We start from the raw sequence: 19,433 nt of genomic DNA on the forward strand, positions 1-19,433 counted from the left end.
AAACAGGAAGTACCTGTAATAGGTTTTATATAAATACCATGGTGTAGTAGTTAGGGAAAGTACAAAAGGGCAAACTCAAGATATTGCAGAAATAGGTGGAGAAACTAAGCCTATTATCCCAGGTCCCAAATACTCTGTTAAAGGTGATTTATTTGTGCATGGTCCAAAGTTTCATTTACTATACTCAGTGCTGAAAATATCATTTTCTCAATACTGAGTGAACATGTACAGATTTGTTAATTGCCCTTTGCCCTCCATTCAACTCGAACCTAATCCATAGCTCTCAATAACCCATGTTAACTATGTTCCACTCTGAATTACAGGCATAATCATACAGTCAGAGTGAGACAGACCCTTACGGTTATGCCAATCAAGTTTCCCAAATTAAAGTTCTTCCATTTCCTTGCTTTTAGCCCATATCCCTCTGAATCTTGCCTATTCATGTGTCTATCCAAATGTCTTTTAAAAATTGCAACTGTAATGTTCTGGAGTTGAACGCTGATTTGAAGAGCAACATCTCATTTCAAATTGGTACTTCACAACCCTTTTACATTTTACAAAGAGTTCAATAAATTTTCAGATAACTGATTTTTGTTTTGGGCAGCAGCTGTCGGTGTTGATTATGTTATTCTGATTTCCACCTTCTCTGGTTCCCATCTTCTGATTCCTTGTCTCACCATCTTTTGCCTTACACCACTTCCATGTTGTCAGTTAGTTCACAGACCCTCCCTTTCGCTCCTTTCTCCACATTTTTCCAACACCTGAGCTTCCTTAAAACTTGTTAAAACTCAGTTTTCCAGCTTTCTTGAAAAGTCATTAAAAACTGAAATATTAATTCTGTTTCTGTCTCCATAGATGCTGACAGGTCTGAATATTTTCAGAATTTTCTATTTTCAATGCTGCAAACTTTAATGTCTCTGTGGAACAATAAATGAGACTGGGAACCAATAACATTGAAACTATAAATTATGTGCTAGTCTACAAGGATATAGTAAAGGATTTGTGAATTGTGAACTTGTGGAACCAATCAACTTAGCATGGTAGGACAAAGTACATGATAACAGGACAACTTGGAGCTCAGTGGCTCTGGGGAGCATCATGTGTATTTCTCACTAATACTCCAGGAAGGACATCCTGTTACTGCAGATGCAAAGAGCTACCCACTGGTTACCCAATGTCAGATGCCCAATCTACCACAGACTAAGTTAACAGAGCTTGCTCACAAAGAGCAAAAGATAGATAACAAATGAATCTTCAAATATTTAAAAAACCTTAAGAAAAAAAAAAAGTGGACAGAATCAACCCTAAAAAATAGCTTAATCTGGTAGTGGTATGAAAACGAGGCCTGGGATGGATCTTGGGAGCAGCTCTGAGTGGTGAGGTCAGATGTTCAAAGGTTAAATAAGGAATGTATGGAATGGACAGCGCAGTAATTTCATGCCTGTCTGGCACATTCATTTGGCAAGAAAATCAAATGGAGGATACAGGTCAACAAACTGCATTTGAACTCTTGGGTTGGCAGAATCATCTTTTCCAGTCCTCTTAATTTCTACACTTCAACAAAATGAGAGCAGTATAATTCGCAAAACAGTTTGATTTCCATTTCACTCAGTGAACAACAAGTTTAAAGAAAACCTTGCGCTTTATTTGAAAAAATAAATTTGCTGTTGTTGCAATTCAGCGATATTTACAATAAGTTAAAAATCCCTTTTTATTACATTTGCAGATGTTGAAACGAAGTTACAACACTGCTACCAAGTCAAGTTGATTTGATCATCTGAGAGAATTCATGCCACCCAAAACAATGCAGCTGTGCAAGAGCAAAAACATACAAGGGTTGATTTGCTTGGAATAAACAGGGACCATACTGACATGCATTTAGAAATGTTGATGTAAATCTGGTTGAACACCTTGCGCTTCTAATATTGGTTGATACTTCAGAGGCAAATTTCAAACACTACTGATTCAAAATATTTATTTTCACTTTTTCTATGTGGCAAAAATAAGGCCGAGCTTAATAAGTCACACCAGGCTGAAGCCACATTTGTAGGAACAAATCAGATACTAATTGCTGATCAGTCAAACGTGTCTGCCTTACCTGATCAGCATGTTTCGTAAGATTGTGAAGTCACAGTGCTCACTATTTTCGACTGTAAAAAAGGGAAAATTTATTCCATTAGTGATTTTTATACTGCACACATATAGTTAGGTGTACTTAATGATTTAGAATAAAGCTGCCACATGCAAAGATATTGCAAATGTTTATCAATGTAGTGCACCACATCGCATTAATGCAACTCTTATTAGTGAGCAAACAAAAAAGGATTCCCAGGCCTGAATGTATTCTTTAATACGACACAGATTTTCCCACAATGCCACAATTTTCATTGTCACTTAATTCAGTGGTAGCAGGGTGTCAGAAAGGACAGCCATTTCGAAATTCAGCTCATGTTAAAACAGCCACTGATACAGCTGATCAAATTTAAGATGCATTAAAATTCAGTACAAATACTTCAAGGCCATACTATCGTCGTAAACTGGTTGTCTGCAGTTCAACAGTGTTACATATTAAATAAGAGTGAAGAATGAATTAAAAAACAAAATAACCAAATAATTCAAATACATTTTCAACAAATCAGCATGGATTTTAAACTGTACATAACTTCAAATTACTTTTTATTGAACAAAATAGCAAAATACTTTCACTTACCTGGACTTATACAGAAGTAGCTATCATACCCAATATTGTACCCATAACTTGCTAGACACAAGCAATGACGGTAGCAATGTCAATCAGTGCATGTTACTAAAAAGGGCCCAGGAAATATTTCACCCAAGAGGATAAGCAGCAAAGCTAGAGATCACAAGGTCAGCAATTTAAAGAAATACAATGACTCCCATAATGGATACATGGAAGTTTAAAAAGCTTTCACATTAGATGACTCAATCTGAACTACAAATGTGATCACCTCCTTGAAAAACTGCACATTTGTTTTCTCACCTGCTCAACTTTTTTCAGACAGCAAGAATTGGTCAAGAAAGGAAACTAGATTCAACAGGTCAGAGGAATGGTGCTTAATTTCTTGAACCAGCAATTTTTAACTTCTCGTCTCCTGTCAGAGTCATAGAGATGTACAGCACAAAAACAGACCCTTCAGTCCACCTCGTCCACGCCGACCAGATATCCTAAACTAATCTAATCCCATTGGCCAGCACTTGGCCTGTATCCCTCTACACCCTTCCTATTCATATACCCATCCAGGTGCCTTTTAAATATTGTAATTATATCAGCCTCCACCATTTCCTTTGGCAGCTCATAAGACACACACCACCCTCTGTTTGAAAAAGTTGTCCCTTAGGTCTCTTAAGTTTTCCCCTCTAGTTCTGGGCTCTCCCACCCCAGGAAAAAGACCTTGTCTGTCTATTTACCCTATCCATGCCCCTCATGAATTTATAAACCTCTATAGGGTCACCCCTCAGCCTCCGACGCTCCAGGGAAAACAGCCCCAGCCCATTCAGCCTCTGCCTATAGCTCAAGTCCCCCAACCCTGGCAACATCCTTGTAAATCTTTTCTGAACCCTTTTAAGTTTCACAACATCCTTCCTGTAGGAGAGTGACCAGAACTGCACGCAATATTCCAAAAGTAGCCTAACCAATTTCCTGTACAGCCGCAACATGACCTCCCAACCCCTATACTCAATGCTCTGACCAATAAAGAAAAGCATACCAAACATCATCTTCACTATCCTATCTATCTGCGACTCTCCTCTTTCAAGGAACTATGAACCTGCACTCCAAGGTCTCTTTATTCAGCAACTCTCCAGAACCTCACCATTAAGTGTACAAGTCGTGCCACCATTTGCCCTTCCAAATTGCAGCACCTCACATTTACCTAAATTACACTCCATCTGCCACTCTTTAGCCCACTGGTTCATCTGATCAAGATCCCATTGAACTGAGATAACCTTCTTCGCTGTCCACCACACCTCCAATATTTGTGTAATCTGCATACTTAGTAACTACACCTCCTATGTTCACATTTAAAGCATTTATATAAATGATGAAAAGCAACCCTTCACCACCACCCTGGTCTTCTATCCTTCAGCTAGTGCTGTATCTAAATGGCTAGCTCTCCCTGTATTCCATGTGATCTAACCTTGCTAATCAGTCTACCATGAGGAAGCCTTGTTGAACACCTTACTGAAGTCCATATAGATCGCATTCACTGCTCTGCCCTCAATCCCCTTTTTTACTTCAAGAAAACTCAGTCAAGTTCGTGAGACATGATTTCCCATGTACAAAGCCATGTTCACTATCCATAATCAGCCCTTGCCTTTCCAAATACATTTAAATCCTGTCCCTCAGGATTGCCTGCCATTAAAATCAGAAATAGGCAGGTTGGAGTTGGGATTCAGATTCTTCACATTTGAATTTGCATCTGATCCAAATCTGTCACCAATTTTCGTGTTGAAAATTGTACCAACAAACAACCATTGCACATATGGAACATAATAAAACTCATCTACACTGATAACTTGGTAGTCGTAACAATAAATCACTGCTTTGCTGAGACATTACACCAACAGAATTTGATCATGTAACAATAAAAAAAACATTACAAACTTGTTGATCTAGCTGTTGATAGCAATTGACCTAGTAGTTCTGCTCCTTTACTGGCTACATTAGGTGTTACAAACTATGAAGTTAAATCAAAATTGACATCAAGTTTAAAACTAAATCCCAGAAAAGAATAAAACTTAGTGGGAGCAAATAATGTCAATAACTTTAAAAGGGAGTGGGCCAATATAGTGGGTCAATAACTTTAAAAGGGAGTGGGCCAATATAGTTTAATAAACAGAGAACTGCTATGACAATACAAAGAGGTTTTCAAAGATTTCAAGTTTGTTCAAGTTCAAATCAATCTTTAATGATTTTTTTTCTTACAATTTGACAAGTCCATCTCCTATCGTTCCTCCTCCTCTTAAACTATTAAAACTTCATTTTACGTATCAATATTGACTGCCAAAATGTATTAATTGCATTGTCTCCACCTACTTATGAATAGTAATTATTTATTACATATGAAATATTCAGTTTCTCAACTGAGTAAATCTCACCACACTAAGCTAACTATTCTACAGCATCTTTTCTATCATCGGAAAATATTACTCTCATTGCATTACATTTACAGTGAATCATTTGCAAATTTTCACTAAGTAACAGCTAAACAGCAAAGACAAAGTTTTACTTTATTAAATCCAATTGGATATAAACTATCTTGTAAACACAGGTCCAATTTTTCAAGAGGATCACATTTCAATTAGGAAAAAGAATTTGGACAAAAGACTTGCATATAAAAGTCAACTAGTATTTCACTTTTTCAACACAGACAAGGGCAGGAAAAATAAAGTCAATCATCATTTAAATCACGCCCCTATCAACAAAGGTTTATGGTTACTTGTGCCTTTTAAGTGCTGCCACCACAAATGGACAGCACTATGTTACAGTCATTTCCTGCTTTGCATCTTAACAGCAACCTATAGGGACAAGCCATAATCTTCTAGTCTCATTTCTCCACTGGTACAGCTGCTGCTGCACCAAAACCAGGCCCCTCAATTTCCTGACAGCAACACACTACAAAGACTGGAAAGCATTTCCTTTCCAACTGGTGCCTGGAAATGCTGCTGTGTGTTCACCATATACTACTCCTTTGAGTGAAGATGTTTTTGGCTCGAAATTTGCAAGGATACATGTTTTTCCTCTGCCTGTTTCTCTAACATAAAAAACAGATGCAATTTCTTTAGAATTGTTAATGTGTATTTGCACTGGCTGCTCATTTGGAAATCAATTTCCAAAAAAACCAGAACTGTTGTAATTCCATTCTGAAAACACAATTCTCAACAAATTAAAAATATCTGTACTCCCCACAGACTGTATCAGATTCATCAAGGAATTAAACAAATACAGGATTAAATTTTAATTCAAGATATTGGACTGGTAAACAAACTTTCCACTGAGTTACTTAAGTCATAAACTGATAGAGCAGTTACCCGGTAATATGACATCACAAACGTGTTCTCTTCTGTCCCTTAAATATGATCAGATTAACTCAATCATAACCCCAGAAGAACAAAAAAAAATCCAGAAAAGATGTTTAATCTATAAATGATAATTGCCACCTCTACCCACATTTGGTCTTGGAACTGTTTTAAGAACTCTAGTGCACACAGATGGTTTTCCACATTTCTGGTTGCAGTTTTACCAGTTTAGATCATCTGCTACGCTTCAGTTTAAACAAAACTACATCACCATTCCCAAATCACTTGCAAATGGTTTCTCTTTCGTCTGTGCATATAATGTGCATGCACCCTCCAATCCCACGCCTCCTCCACCCCTGCTTCTGGACAGTATTTTGGTAATCGTGAAGTGCTTTCAAATGGAGCATACATGCATCACTTCAGTAGCAAGACCATTGGATTGCTTAAAAAAACAAAAGCTCAAATTGCTGGAGAAATTCAGATCTGACAGCATCTGTGAAAACAAGGAGTTAATGTTTCAAGTCTAGAGACCTTTCTTCAAAACTTTCAGATCCTGTTGAGTCTAACAGCAAGATGAACTAAAAGATTTTTTTCAAAAAAATTGATTTCAATGCCTTTGTACATGTGTAAAAGATGTATTGAATCAACAATGACAACTCAGCAAAGAAAAATTATTTTTTCTTTGAAATATTGCCAAACAAAAGAATTCAACAATCTTTGGCAGAGGATAGTGTCTGGAATATGGTGAAATTAGTACACAGAAGTGAAGAGCATATGCAGCACAGTAACAAGGTATTTAGCCCAAGCAATTGAAATTTCTCAAGTCATCTCCCTCTCATTATTCACAACATAAAATATTCCTTTATTCTTTTCTCCCTCGTGTATCTGTTTAGCTTCCTCTTAAATGTATCCATGTTAAATGCCTCAACCACTTCATTGGGCAATGAATTTCACATTCTGTACTCCCTCGGTTGTATAGTGAAGCTCTTCTCTATTTGCTTCTTACTAAAGGATAGAAGACTGGTTGAATTTCAGGTTGGTTTGAACCTCAGATCAATGGCATAGTTTGAAGTTCAAAGGGATGCAATAGGCAATTACATTAACTATTGTCTGTTCCCGTGATTACCTGGACAGACCAGACAGCTTAGAAAGCTTAACAATAAGAAAATCTATCTTGAAAATGGTGACTTCTACCCAAATCATTTGGAGCAACGCAAACAGTAAAAACTTAGGTCACTCACGCATTGCAGCAATGAAAGCAAGGTGTACATATCAGATATCACAGTAAAGAAGCATCTTCAACTTCAAATATTCGACCTATTGCTCATCTCCCCAAAGCTAAAACCCTCACCTAATTAAACACGTGAATTTGCACCACTGGTAAAATAAACTGTCAATGACTACCATTGATTACATTGTGGTTCAATGTATGCACCCTGCTACAAAATTCAAATACTATATCAACAGCGGCACATTTAAATTTTGAATGCTAAAAAGCTCAGTTTCTTTAAGATCAACAACCAAATGTTGATTTCAGCAGCATAGAAACAGCCAATGACAAAAATGGTCAAAAACCAAATCAATGATACTATACTCATTGATTGCCCTGTTTTATGGAAGGTTTAAATGTTAATTCTAAGAATTAAGCATGCTTTCCAAATTGTCCATCATGTTTCGATCAGAACTACAGCGAACACGTCATTGGGAATTCCCTCTCAGACTCAAAGACCACAGCTTTCAGGGAATTTATTTAGCTACTTTGACAAATTGCTGCTACTCAAGAAATTTAAGCATATAATCTAACTTGAGCACCATACTGACAGAAACGGAGGACCTCAGATACTGAGGATCAAATTCAAAATGTGGTGTTGCAGCATAGCTGGTCAGGCAGCATCGGAGGAGCAGGAGAGTCGACACTTCAGGCATAATATCTTCATCAGGAATGATGTACCAGAGTTTATGCTGGTATTCCAGGGTCAATATTTATCCCTCAACCAACATCAGAAAAATCAGATTATTGAATTATGTTGTTCTTACGTTGACTGATGGGTTTCTTACATGCAATAGTGCCGATATTTCAAGGGTACTTCATTGGCTGAAACACAGCTGTAGTGTCCTATCATGAAAGGTATTACTGAATTCTAATATTTACATGTGCATTGGCAACATAGGCTCAATGGGTCAAAGGCCTTCTTCTGTGTTACAAACCGTCATACCCTGCAAATTCAAGCTTTTTTTAAACATACTTTGAATAGATAGGAACTCCAAACATCAAGTATAAATTTTTTTTTCCAATCAATATCACTTATCAAATAATTTAAATGATTAAAAGCTTCAACATAATGAAAGGAAGCAACAAATAGACTTACCCTCTGCAACTCCCCAAGGATACTGTCTTCCTCTGACTCGTTTTCCATTCACCTCTATAATAGTATTACTACCTACAACAGCAAGAGGTAAACGATCCTGGAAAAGATAAACATTCAGATAAATCAGTACAATGTTTGTCAAGTTATATTAAACACAATTTATTTGGGACCAAATTAGCCGTTATGATCTTAAAACTCCTAAAAGAGAATAATCTTGTACACATTATATTGCCAAGTACAGAATTTATGCTCAACCTTTTGTTAAACAATAATCAGTTCCCAGTTGAAGTACCGCACCAATTTGGACAAAACACTTTAGAAAAGGATTCTGAAGAGATTGATCAGAATGGTACATGGGATGGAAGACTTCTGTTATATGGAGAAATTGAAGTTAGGATTCTTAGGGGTTAGGGGGAAACTTAATAGATGCTTTGGTAGAGTAAACAAGGAGCACATTTCATTGAAGGCTGCTAACCAGAGAAGCAAAATTTGAAATTCGACAAAGGAACTAGAGGTGAGATGAAGGTTCTTTCTACCCCAGTTGGTTAGGATTTGGAACGTGCTACTTGAAAGGGTGGTGAAAGGATATTAATCGTACTTGGTAAAAGGGAACTGGACAAAGACTGAAAATGGAAAAGACTAACAGGCTATAATATTGCAGGGAAACGTAAATGATCCTATCCAGAATTAGCTGTGCAAACATGTAGAAAGTGCTGGAAATACTTAGCAGTTGATGCCTTTTCATGATATGGGCTTAAAAACTTCAGCATATGAATGGTAATTTTAAGAGGAGAAAAGAATAATTTGCTGTGCAGCCACAAATCAACAAAATGGCCGACACCTATACTGTAAATATTTACCATCTGCCAATTCCTGGCTTTTCAATGGTAAATATTTTAATCAACCTATTCATAGACATGTTTTGACACACTATTGGAGCAGGTGGTACTTGAACCTAGGCCTCTGGCCCAAGACAGGGACACTACACTGCGCTACAAGAGCCATTTAAAACATACCTTGTTCTTGATGCACAGCAAATCATTCAGATTAGATAGGCTTTTTACTGGTATATGCTAATTCCTCATCAGTTGACAGGTAACCACAATTGATAAAATCATTCATATTATAGGTCACTGGCAATACTGTTGCCCCATTTTAGGGTGATGTTTTAAGCATGTTAAATGATGGCAGTGTACTTTTAAAAAGTCACCATTAAAACCAGTTTAGATCAGAATTTTGATTGATAGACGTTCCACTGTATTATTTCCAAAAGCAATGTTTAAAAATTAATTGTTCAAAACAGGAAAGGGTTTATTTTCCAAATATGATGCATGGTAGTCAAAACAGCTACACACTGAAGCAAAGCTATCTCTAAACACTATTCTTTCCTTCTCTCATCCTCTTGCTATCCATTCCACTTTCTGGCCACAGAATCTCTGACCCAGCCATCCATTTAGTTTTGAGTCTCCTCCTATTCTTCACGCGTGGACTGTTTGCAGCATCAATGTGCCATATTCCCTCAGTCCCCCATTGCTACAGAGTAACAACACAATGCATACCTCAGGATTATAGTTTAATTAAAGATATTGATCCCATTGAGATTGCAAAGATTCAAACATATATGCCACCAACTTCACTAGAAAATGAGCAGAGAATTCTTGTCAAATTCAAGTAATCTGGGCTACAAGTCCAGTCAGCTCCTTGCACCAGATTCTAATAATGCAATACATGCAAATTTTACACCTCAAATTAAGCTGTACCTGATGCCATTGTTATTCATTTGTTAATGTGCACTTGTAAAGGCATCGTGCAGATTCTGCCAAGTTTAGGTTTCAGTCAAAAAAATTTTGGCTGCACTTCAAAGATAGTTTTGTTTTCTTTTTCATACTGCGATGTAACTCAAGCCAACTGACCAAACTTATATCCTTCAAGTTGCTGGATAACGAGGTAGAATAGTCTCCCATGACATGAACCATCCAAAAGTTCCTTAATACTCTCTCTCAAGTTCTACTCAATTTTCAATTTACACTCAAGTTCTGCTACATTACACATTTGCAATCCATAAATTAAAAAAAATTAAGATTCATTTACAGATTGCAAAAATGACCTATACATTTGTTAAACAGAATATGCAATTCTGTAACTTGACTTGCTCTAAAATTAATGCAATTGTATTTTATAGAATAAAAGCCCTTCAGCAAGGTAATCTGCATGAAAACAGGAATCTAGTTTTCAAAATTATTTCAAGATTAGTATAAAGGGTCATAATGCTTTGCATTTCTTCGAGAGTTTCTCTCTGGAAAAAAGTCTCTAATCACCAATAATATGTGGAACGTACTGGAAACAAGCCTCCAATGATACACTACCTTAACCTTTTTTACCAACTTGTTTTCTTCTTCATCGTCAGTTTCTGGGAATTCATAGATCTTTATTTTATGCTCCTGGATTTCTCTCATCACCTGTAAAAATATTAATTGCTGTATTGTTATCCAAAAACGTTAAACACTTTCCATCAAGTGAGTTATGATGATCTGGTAAATGTTGGCTGTTAATGAAATCAGATTCAATATTAACTTTAAAAAGAGAAATGGATAAATACTTGAAAACAAAAAAAAAGGCAGGATTGTGGGTTATGATAGTGAAATTAATTAGACAGCTGTACCCAAGAACTAGTTCAAGCACTAAATGCGCAATGGTTTCCTCTGTATTGGATGGTCTATGTAACATGAGTGAATGACTGTTAAGGTGTTGACTAAAGTTTTAGTACTTTGCTCCAAGGCTGTACTTATTATTTTACAACATCCCTTTAAGCTTTGCAAATGTACAAGTATGATACTTGAGGGATTTTAACAGCAAACCAGTTGCAGAAGAATTGAAGATATTCGGGATTTAAATATCTAAAAGAATTATATAAGTTAAAAATCACAATACTAGCTTATAGTCCAACAGACTTAATTGGAAGCACTAGCTTTTGGAGTGCCACTCCATCATGTGGTTGTGAAGTACCACTCCATCATGTGGTTGTGAAGTACACAGTTGTAAGAGACAGAATTTATAGCAAAACTTTACAGCACGATGCTACTGAAATTATATATCGAAAAAGAGCTGGATTGCTTGTCAAGTCTCTTATCTTTTCGAATCACCATGTTGGTTTCAGTTCTTTCATACAAAAATCCTAGAACTTCTTTTAAAGTTACATTCTCAAGTGAACTTCAACAATAGGTGCCATGTCAGCTCAGATAATGCACTGAAGGTATGAGGTTAAAGTTTGACTGTGCCCCAGTGTTCAGACAGATTCTATTTCTAAATAGAGGGGTTTACACAAGCTTACATGAATTCATGCAGCTTTTGGACAAAATAAAAATTCTGCAAGTACAAATTCACCCTACAAACTTACGTGGCTGTGTGCGCGTGGTGTGTAACTGCCTCTGTCTGTCTGTCTATCTGAGTGTGTATGTGTGAGAGTGCAAAGGGGTCGAAGTCTGAGAGAGAGTGAGGGTACTTGTGTGTGAGCGGATGAGACAGCTTGCATATGAGGGGGAGTATGGGTGCGTGTACACATGCGCTTGCTTAGCGCAGTGGGGTCACCTGCAGTGGGACATGAACACAAGGTTCCGGTTGAGGCCATCCTCATGGGTACCGAACTTGGCCATCAGCCTCTGCTCAGTCACTTTGCATTGTTGCCTGTACCGAAGTCCGCCTTGGAGGATGGTCACCCGAAGGTCCGAGGTCGAATGTCCCAGACTGCAGAAGTGTTCCCTAACTGGGAGGGAATACTCTTGGCTGATGATTCTTGTGCAGTGTCCATTCATCCGTTGGGTAGACCAAGCAGAGGCTACTGCAATGTACCATGCCTCAGGCATCCTTGCCTCCAGTGCATGAGATAAACTATGTTAGCATCACATGAGAGTACCTGCCGCGTATGTGGTGGGTGGTGTCCCCATGTGTAATGGTGGCATCTGTGTTGACACAGTGACAGCTCACAAGACATGTCAGAGTGTCAATACAGATACCACCATTACATGTGGGGACACCACCCACCATGTATGTGGCAGGTACTCATGTGACGCTAACATGGTCTATTTCATGTGCTGCAGGCAAGGATGCCCTGAGGCATGGTACAATGGCGAGATAGAGTAGAGGCTACAGCAACAGATGAATGGACACCGCACAAGAATCACCAATCAGGAGTGCTTCCTCCCATCGGGAAAAACTTCAGTGGTCCGGGACATTCGGGTGACCATCCTCCAAGGTGGACTTCAGGACAGGCAACAATGCAAAGTGGCCAAGCAGAAGCTGATAGCCAAGTTCGATACCCATGGTGATGGCCTCAATCGAAATCTTGGGTTCATGTCACACTACAGGTGACCTCACTGCACTAAACATACACTCGCTCCTACAGACCCATACACTCCTGGAGACCCTCTCTCATACACAAGCTCTCTCCCATACACACGCTTCGCACCCCCCCCCCACCCCACCACACATCCTCTCACAGACTTATACCCCTTTACACACACACTCTCAGACACTCTCACCCTCCACACACAGTTTGTGGGATGAATTTGGACTTGCAAAATTACATTTTAGTTTGCCTCAAAACACTTGTAAACTGGGGCAAATTTTTAAAAATAACATTGCAGGGTGTGGGCATTGCTGTCCAAGCTTAATTGCCCCAGAGAAAGTTTTGCAAAAGTCATTTTTTTGGGTTTCCTCATATTCAGTGCTTGGTGGAATAGCGTTTCACGACAAGATTATCCATCATTTTTTTAATGTGCTGCATGCCTCCCAGGTTCTATTCAATTTATATACGTTAAAGTTTCCTTCAAGGACCACTGCAGTCCTCGGACAGTAGGGACACCCTCACAATATGCCAGAAAGAATTAGATCCAATGATGGTGAAGGAATTATGATTTAGTGTCAAGTCAGGATGGCATGTGGCTTGGAGAGGAACTTGCAAGTGGTGATATTCCCATGTATCTACTGCCCTTGCCCTTCTAGGTTGTAGAAGTCGTGAGTTTGGAAGGTATGAATGAAGAAAGCTCAGTGAGTTATCACAGTACATTTCATACTAGTGCACACTGCTACCACTGCACATTAGTGGTGGATAGGGTAAAATCAAATGCACTGCTTTGTACCAAATAGTATCCTCAATCATACCATAATAATGAGCATGAGATGAATGAATCCATTTTAAAATTTTTCCTTGCTTTAAACTGATGAATTTGCTGTCATCTGCTCCTAACAGCACAGTCACATTAAGAAATCTGCTGTAATGATGGACACTATACAAAATGATTTGTTAAAAATTAAGTCCACCTGGTCAAACACACATTGAAAGAAAAGATAATGTAATCAAAACTACTAGCAATTCTCTTCTCACCTGTCTCTTGAACTGCTGACATTCTTCAGGAGTGAGGGTGTCTGCTTTGGCAATGAGTGGAATGATATTGACCTTTTCATGTAGGCGTTTCATAAATTCAATATCCAATGGTTTTAGTCTACAGAAATGAAACATCCAAGTTAGAAGACATCAGACAATATTTTAATGTCATGCTATACAACAGTCAAACATTGACGAGTTTGCCTAATACAACATTCTGCACGGACGGTAGGAAGCAGAATTGGTCAACAGACTTCACATGAGCATTCTTGCTTGCAAGCCACAAATTCGCACTCTTTTTCCAAGCAGGTAATTCTACAGCCTTAGTTGATGCTTAATAAAACTTACACGAGTCTCAGAAATATCAAGCTGGATATCGGCTGCTTTCTAACATTCTTTTTCAGAAAAGCAAGCTTATTTCTCAACTATTGAGACTGTATTAGCCAAATGACTGAGGTTTATTGCTGTTGTAGTGGATTAAAATGATCAAGTATGATGTACTTTGATCTCTGAAACATCTCCAGGAGCAATGAAATTTACTACTGATTTTAAAGATCCCAGGATTTCAATTTGCCCAGTAAACATTCAAATTCAATGCCTCTGGATTAAAAAAAATTCTCCCATTCATGACAGACCTGCAGTCTCAGTCGGAAACACTTCATACACCAAAAGTGGATATCAGTGCAATGTTCAAGAAGTAGCTCTGAATGTCAGAGGCACCCATCTTTCAAAGGAGACAAAGTTTTCTCTCAGTCACCAGAATTTTAAAGCAGTTGACTTTATAAACTAGTTACTCTAATTATTCATACTGCACTAAATAACATGGAAGACTCCTACATAAATATACTATAAACTGAATGGCATATTTGACCACTTCAGAGGGCAGTTTAAAAAGTTTGGCATTTTAAGTAAGAATGACAGATTTCTTGCCCTGAGCCAGATGAGTTGGACAACAATCGATGGTTGGATGGCTGCCAATACTAATATATACCAAAGGCAGAGAGATTGGGCAAAGTGTAAAGATCAGGTATTTTTATTTTTCAGTATCTTAAGTTGTAGTCTGAAATGAAAAAAGAACTTTAAAATTAAGGATTGCTGCATGTTTTGAAGGCAAATAAATTGCATTCATTGTGAATCAGTGGTTCAAGTGTGGTTGCAGAGGAGATGGAATTGAGCTATTGTACACAACATAGAGTGTTGGTTAGTGAAAGTGGCTGATCGGTTTGTGGACTAGTGACCAGTTACTGATGACAGGCCTTCTGCCGGTCAACAACCATGCGATTGATTCTCAGGAAGACAGCTGTGAACAAGATCTAAGGAAGCCTTCAGATCTCCACCAGCTCAGGAGATCTTTCTGTTCTCTGCAGAAAAAGCAAATTTAAGCCATTCATCAGAAAATCAAAACTAATGATAGATTTGTCAATTATCTTCACACCTGCACACAAGTCTTTCACAAGTTAAAGAAAACGAATACTGTAACAATAGAGGGGAGACTCTTGTGGTGCGATGGAAATGTCTCTACTTGCGGAACAGGAGGACCCGGCTCAGGTTCTACATGTGCCAGAGATGTGAAATTACAGAATAGAAACAGATGTTATCAACCTGTTCAATGAATGGAACAATCAGATGGACAGCAAAGCAAATGATTTCAAATATTAATAGCAATACCTCAAGTGGATAGAGATCGAAACAAAATCAAGTGGAATTTTGGGCACAAAGGAATAAAGTAGTTACAAGAATAATGATGAATCTGCATAAAACCCTAGTAAGATTACAGTTGACCATGTGCAATTTTTAATACAAAATTGAGTATAAGGTTGAGGCAGTAGAACAGGTATGATGTATAAGGAAGCTGCCTAGTAATAGAAAGCATACAGACTTGAAACACTGCGCTTTATGCTCTAGCACGGAGATGACTAAAGGATATTTTGGTGCAATCATGGGAAGGGACTTGACAAAAACAGAGAAACAGATCATTTGTAGCAATTGAGGTGTTCTGAATGAGAAAACAGATGTAAAGTTTACTATTTACGACTGAGATCAGTGTGACAATACTATAGCTTTAAGAGGTGCATCTTGTCCTCTTTTTTTACTAAAAAAGGTTGAGACAGATGTGCCAAGCAGTCTGCTCAAAGCCAATTAACAGCTTGAGAGACCTTAAGAGTTTTTTTGAAAAGGTTGGAACAATAAAAGCAGCCTGAATGGGTGGGATCAAGGACCAGGATTTTTTTTAAATTTAGCTTTCTGTAGTTGCCAGGGTCTTGAAGCTGGATATAGAAGCTCTTATTCCTGTGTTGCAGCTAAAAGCTAGGGTTATCTTCCTGCTATTAGAATTGCATGTGAGACAATTTTACTGAACTTGCATTTTCCAAGGATGTGTTTATGGGATGTTACTATAAGTACATTAGTAATAGTTAATACAAATTTTGTTAATCATTCGATAAGAGTTGTAGTTAAATCAATTATCTTTTCTTGTTATTTTGTCTGTATTTTAACTGTAGTATAAAAATAAACTGTAGTGTAAAGATTGAGCAGTTTGATCAACTGAATTGTAACTGGAACACAACACCTTAAAAAAGTTACAGCCTAGGTTATCTTCTTAATACACTTAAGAGTGGATTTGGTCTGGTCCATAACAATCAGAAAACAATTTTAAGGAGATAAGACTATAGTATCATTACCAGAGTTTACGGTTGAAGCAAACTGCATGCCAAAAATCAAAGAACAAGTTTGAGAGGTAGTTGAAATCAGACAATAGAGATATACAATAGGTCAGACATGGGACAAGGATGCTGCTCTGAGAAAAATAAGTACCAATATGTTTGGGCCACAAGATCTGTTCCTATGTTTCAATTTCTAAGTTACATAAGACAATTTCTATGGGTTCATTACTGATTTATCAGTAGTAAAGATGATCGGAAAACACACCAGCCCAAAAACAAGTTAAATTGATCATGGATTCAATACTAGCTAGAAATTAACTATAGCTATTATAATTGTACGGAAGGTTTTACTAACCCATGCCCTGAAGGAGCAATAAAGTATAAACAGCAATGAACCCTGCTGTCTGGCATCTGGCGCCTGTTCACACGGGATTCAGCATTAAGGTAATCTTCAAATTTGCTGTCGATGTGATCGATGACAGGTTGCCAGCTGGAAAATCAAACACCAAGGCATTAAATTAGTTAATCCTGATCTTCAATACTGAACCACAACCAGCAATTGCAATTTTAAATTTTTTGTGATCAGTAAAAGAAATGTAGCTATACAGTTTTTATTGGTGCTTGTATATTTTTCATAAAAATCAAATTGATACATTTGTTTTGACTTTTAGTTTTGATTTTTACTGTACAATCAAAAACTATTTTAAGTTATATTAGAAATAACCTTCAGGGTGAATACAGAAGCTTTCAACTGTCCAACAAATGAACAAGTTTCACTATACTTAATGAGTTATCATAAGCATGGACTGCATGTTCAATCCAGGATGCAAAAGGCAGGAAAAAACATACAGCGCAGAATAATCTAGCACAGAAGGATTATTCAAAAAGAACATGCAGCATCACAGTTTACCAGTCAAGTTTAAGCAATTAGTTAAAAACAACTAGAACTCAAGTAATCCCATCCATGCTTTTGCTACGTTTAGACAATTCCAATGCCTCCTACTTTGCTATTTGCAAACATGAATTCATCCAAAACTCTGATGGCCATGTTTTTTTTCTGGCTCTCTGCCCCATTCATCCGTCAACCTGTACTCTTTGACTTGCATGGGTTCCCATTCCAGAATGCCTCTATTTAACATTGTAAAAACAAAAAAAGGCAATGTCTCTTCATGGCTTCATTCTTCCCAAGTTGAAATACAATGATACAATAAGACATCTGTGCACCCTCTTTCTGCCCTCTTAAACAACTCAGTTTTAATCCCTCTATCACAAATGACCATGCCTTCAGCTACTGAGGCTCTAAGCTCTGGACTTCACGCCACACATTTCTCCCAATGTCAACCACTCTTCTTTATAGCAATTCCTAAAACTCATTTGTTGGACTGAGGTTTTGATCATCTGTCTCAATAGCTCCATACGAGGTTCAGTAACAAATTTTGTTTAACAAACCTCCTGAACTATCTTGAACTGTTTTATGACATTAAAGCAATTTTTAAATACAAATTGTTGAGAAACGCTCGAGGTAGCCAATCAACATGTTCTGTCGAACAGCTCAAACTGACTCAAAACACTGATGTTAAAAATGATCAATGCTGTAACTGGACAGAAATCCCTCAGGGTATCACAAAGTGCTTTACTTCAAAAGTATTTCAGCTATACAGTCACTGTAACATAGTAAATGTAGCCAATACTATATACAAACAACTTCCACAAAGGACAATATAATAATGATCATATAATTTATTTTAGTGGTGACTTAAACATAATTCTTTTAAATAGCACCCTTGGATTCTTTGCATACACTCAAGGGGGCAGATGTAATCCTGATTTAAAATATTGGTACAGCTTTTACCTTGGGAGTGGTGTTATCAATAACAAGGCATGTTCAAGCCCTGATTCAATGTCAAAACCTGCACTGAGGTTAAAGGACCATGAGTTCAAGTCCACTTGAGGCCTCACTTTGGTGCATGTTTAGGGAATGCTGCATTAATAAAGAGCATCTCAGCTGACATATTATATTCAAGTGCAATCAATCTGCTCACAGCAAAACACTATTTGAGTAGACAATTTCTCTGGTGTAGAGAGCAAAATGTATCCATGAACTTATATCAGAATGAAACAACCTTTTATCTTATGGCCATTTGTGGCATCTTAATAGGCACAAAATGGCTACCCAGCCAACAATATTGTCTTTCAAAAGTAATATATTAACAGTTAAACACTTAGAGAACCCTAAAGACTCCCAACAAATGCCAAATCACTCCATAATATTCATTTCATGAAATCCTTACCAGTTACTGTTGTCCACAGCATCGCCAAACCCTGGTGTGTCAACTATCGTGAGTAATAACTGAACACCACCTTCTTTAATGAAAACTTTTGACTGTTCAACCTGGAACATTAAGGCAAAAATATTATAACACCAAGATAATGCTTTACAGTAAAACAATCCACAATGGTCTTAAAACATTGAAAATGCTGGCTTAAAAATTCAGCCTACTTTAAATATTTATATGAACATTTGAGTTAGGAGGAGTAGGTCCCTTGAGCCTGTTCAGCCATTTAAGATCATTACTGATCTGATGACAACCTCAAATCCACAGACTACCCTGATAACCTTTCAACCCTTTGCTGAACAACAATCCATTTGTTCCTCAAAAATATTCAAGGAATCTTCTCCCATCGCTTCCCAGAAAGACAGAGTTGCAACGTTTCATTACCTTCAACCAAAAGCTTCCACCTAATCAGTTTTAAATGTGGAGCCCTAATTTTTAAACAGTGATCCCTAATTCTATGTTCCCCCACAACAGGAAACATTCTGTTCATGGATTAGTGGTGCTGGAAGAGCACAGCAGTTCAGGCAGCATCCAAGGAGCAGCGAAATCGACGTTTCAGACAAAGGCCCTTCATCAGGAATAAAGGCAGTGAGCCTGAAGCATGGAGAGATAAGCTAGAGGAGGGTGGGGGTGGGGAGAAAGT

The 19,433-nt window shown here is 37.7% G+C and overlaps 1 protein-coding gene across 2 annotated transcripts in view; it reads right to left on the minus strand.

Annotated features, from left to right (window-relative positions):
- The window catches only part of LOC122549258 (septin-7), a 140,868-nt gene that overhangs the window by 17,649 nt on the left and 103,786 nt on the right, over positions 1 to 19,433 (minus strand). For both annotated transcript variants that reach the window (XM_043688754.1, XM_043688753.1), the window contains exons 5-10: positions 18,746 to 18,846; positions 16,810 to 16,944; positions 13,792 to 13,909; positions 10,775 to 10,867; positions 8,409 to 8,505; positions 2,099 to 2,150 (exon numbers count right to left, since the gene is read on the minus strand). In XM_043688754.1, coding sequence (XP_043544689.1) covers positions 2,099 to 2,150; positions 8,409 to 8,505; positions 10,775 to 10,867; positions 13,792 to 13,909; positions 16,810 to 16,944; positions 18,746 to 18,846 — 596 coding nt within the window. The remainder of the gene's footprint in view (positions 1 to 2,098; positions 2,151 to 8,408; positions 8,506 to 10,774; positions 10,868 to 13,791; positions 13,910 to 16,809; positions 16,945 to 18,745; positions 18,847 to 19,433) is intronic.

Source organism: Chiloscyllium plagiosum, chromosome 4, assembly GCF_004010195.1.
Source record: "Chiloscyllium plagiosum isolate BGI_BamShark_2017 chromosome 4, ASM401019v2, whole genome shotgun sequence".
NCBI classification, from domain to species: domain Eukaryota; kingdom Metazoa; phylum Chordata; class Chondrichthyes; order Orectolobiformes; family Hemiscylliidae; genus Chiloscyllium; species Chiloscyllium plagiosum.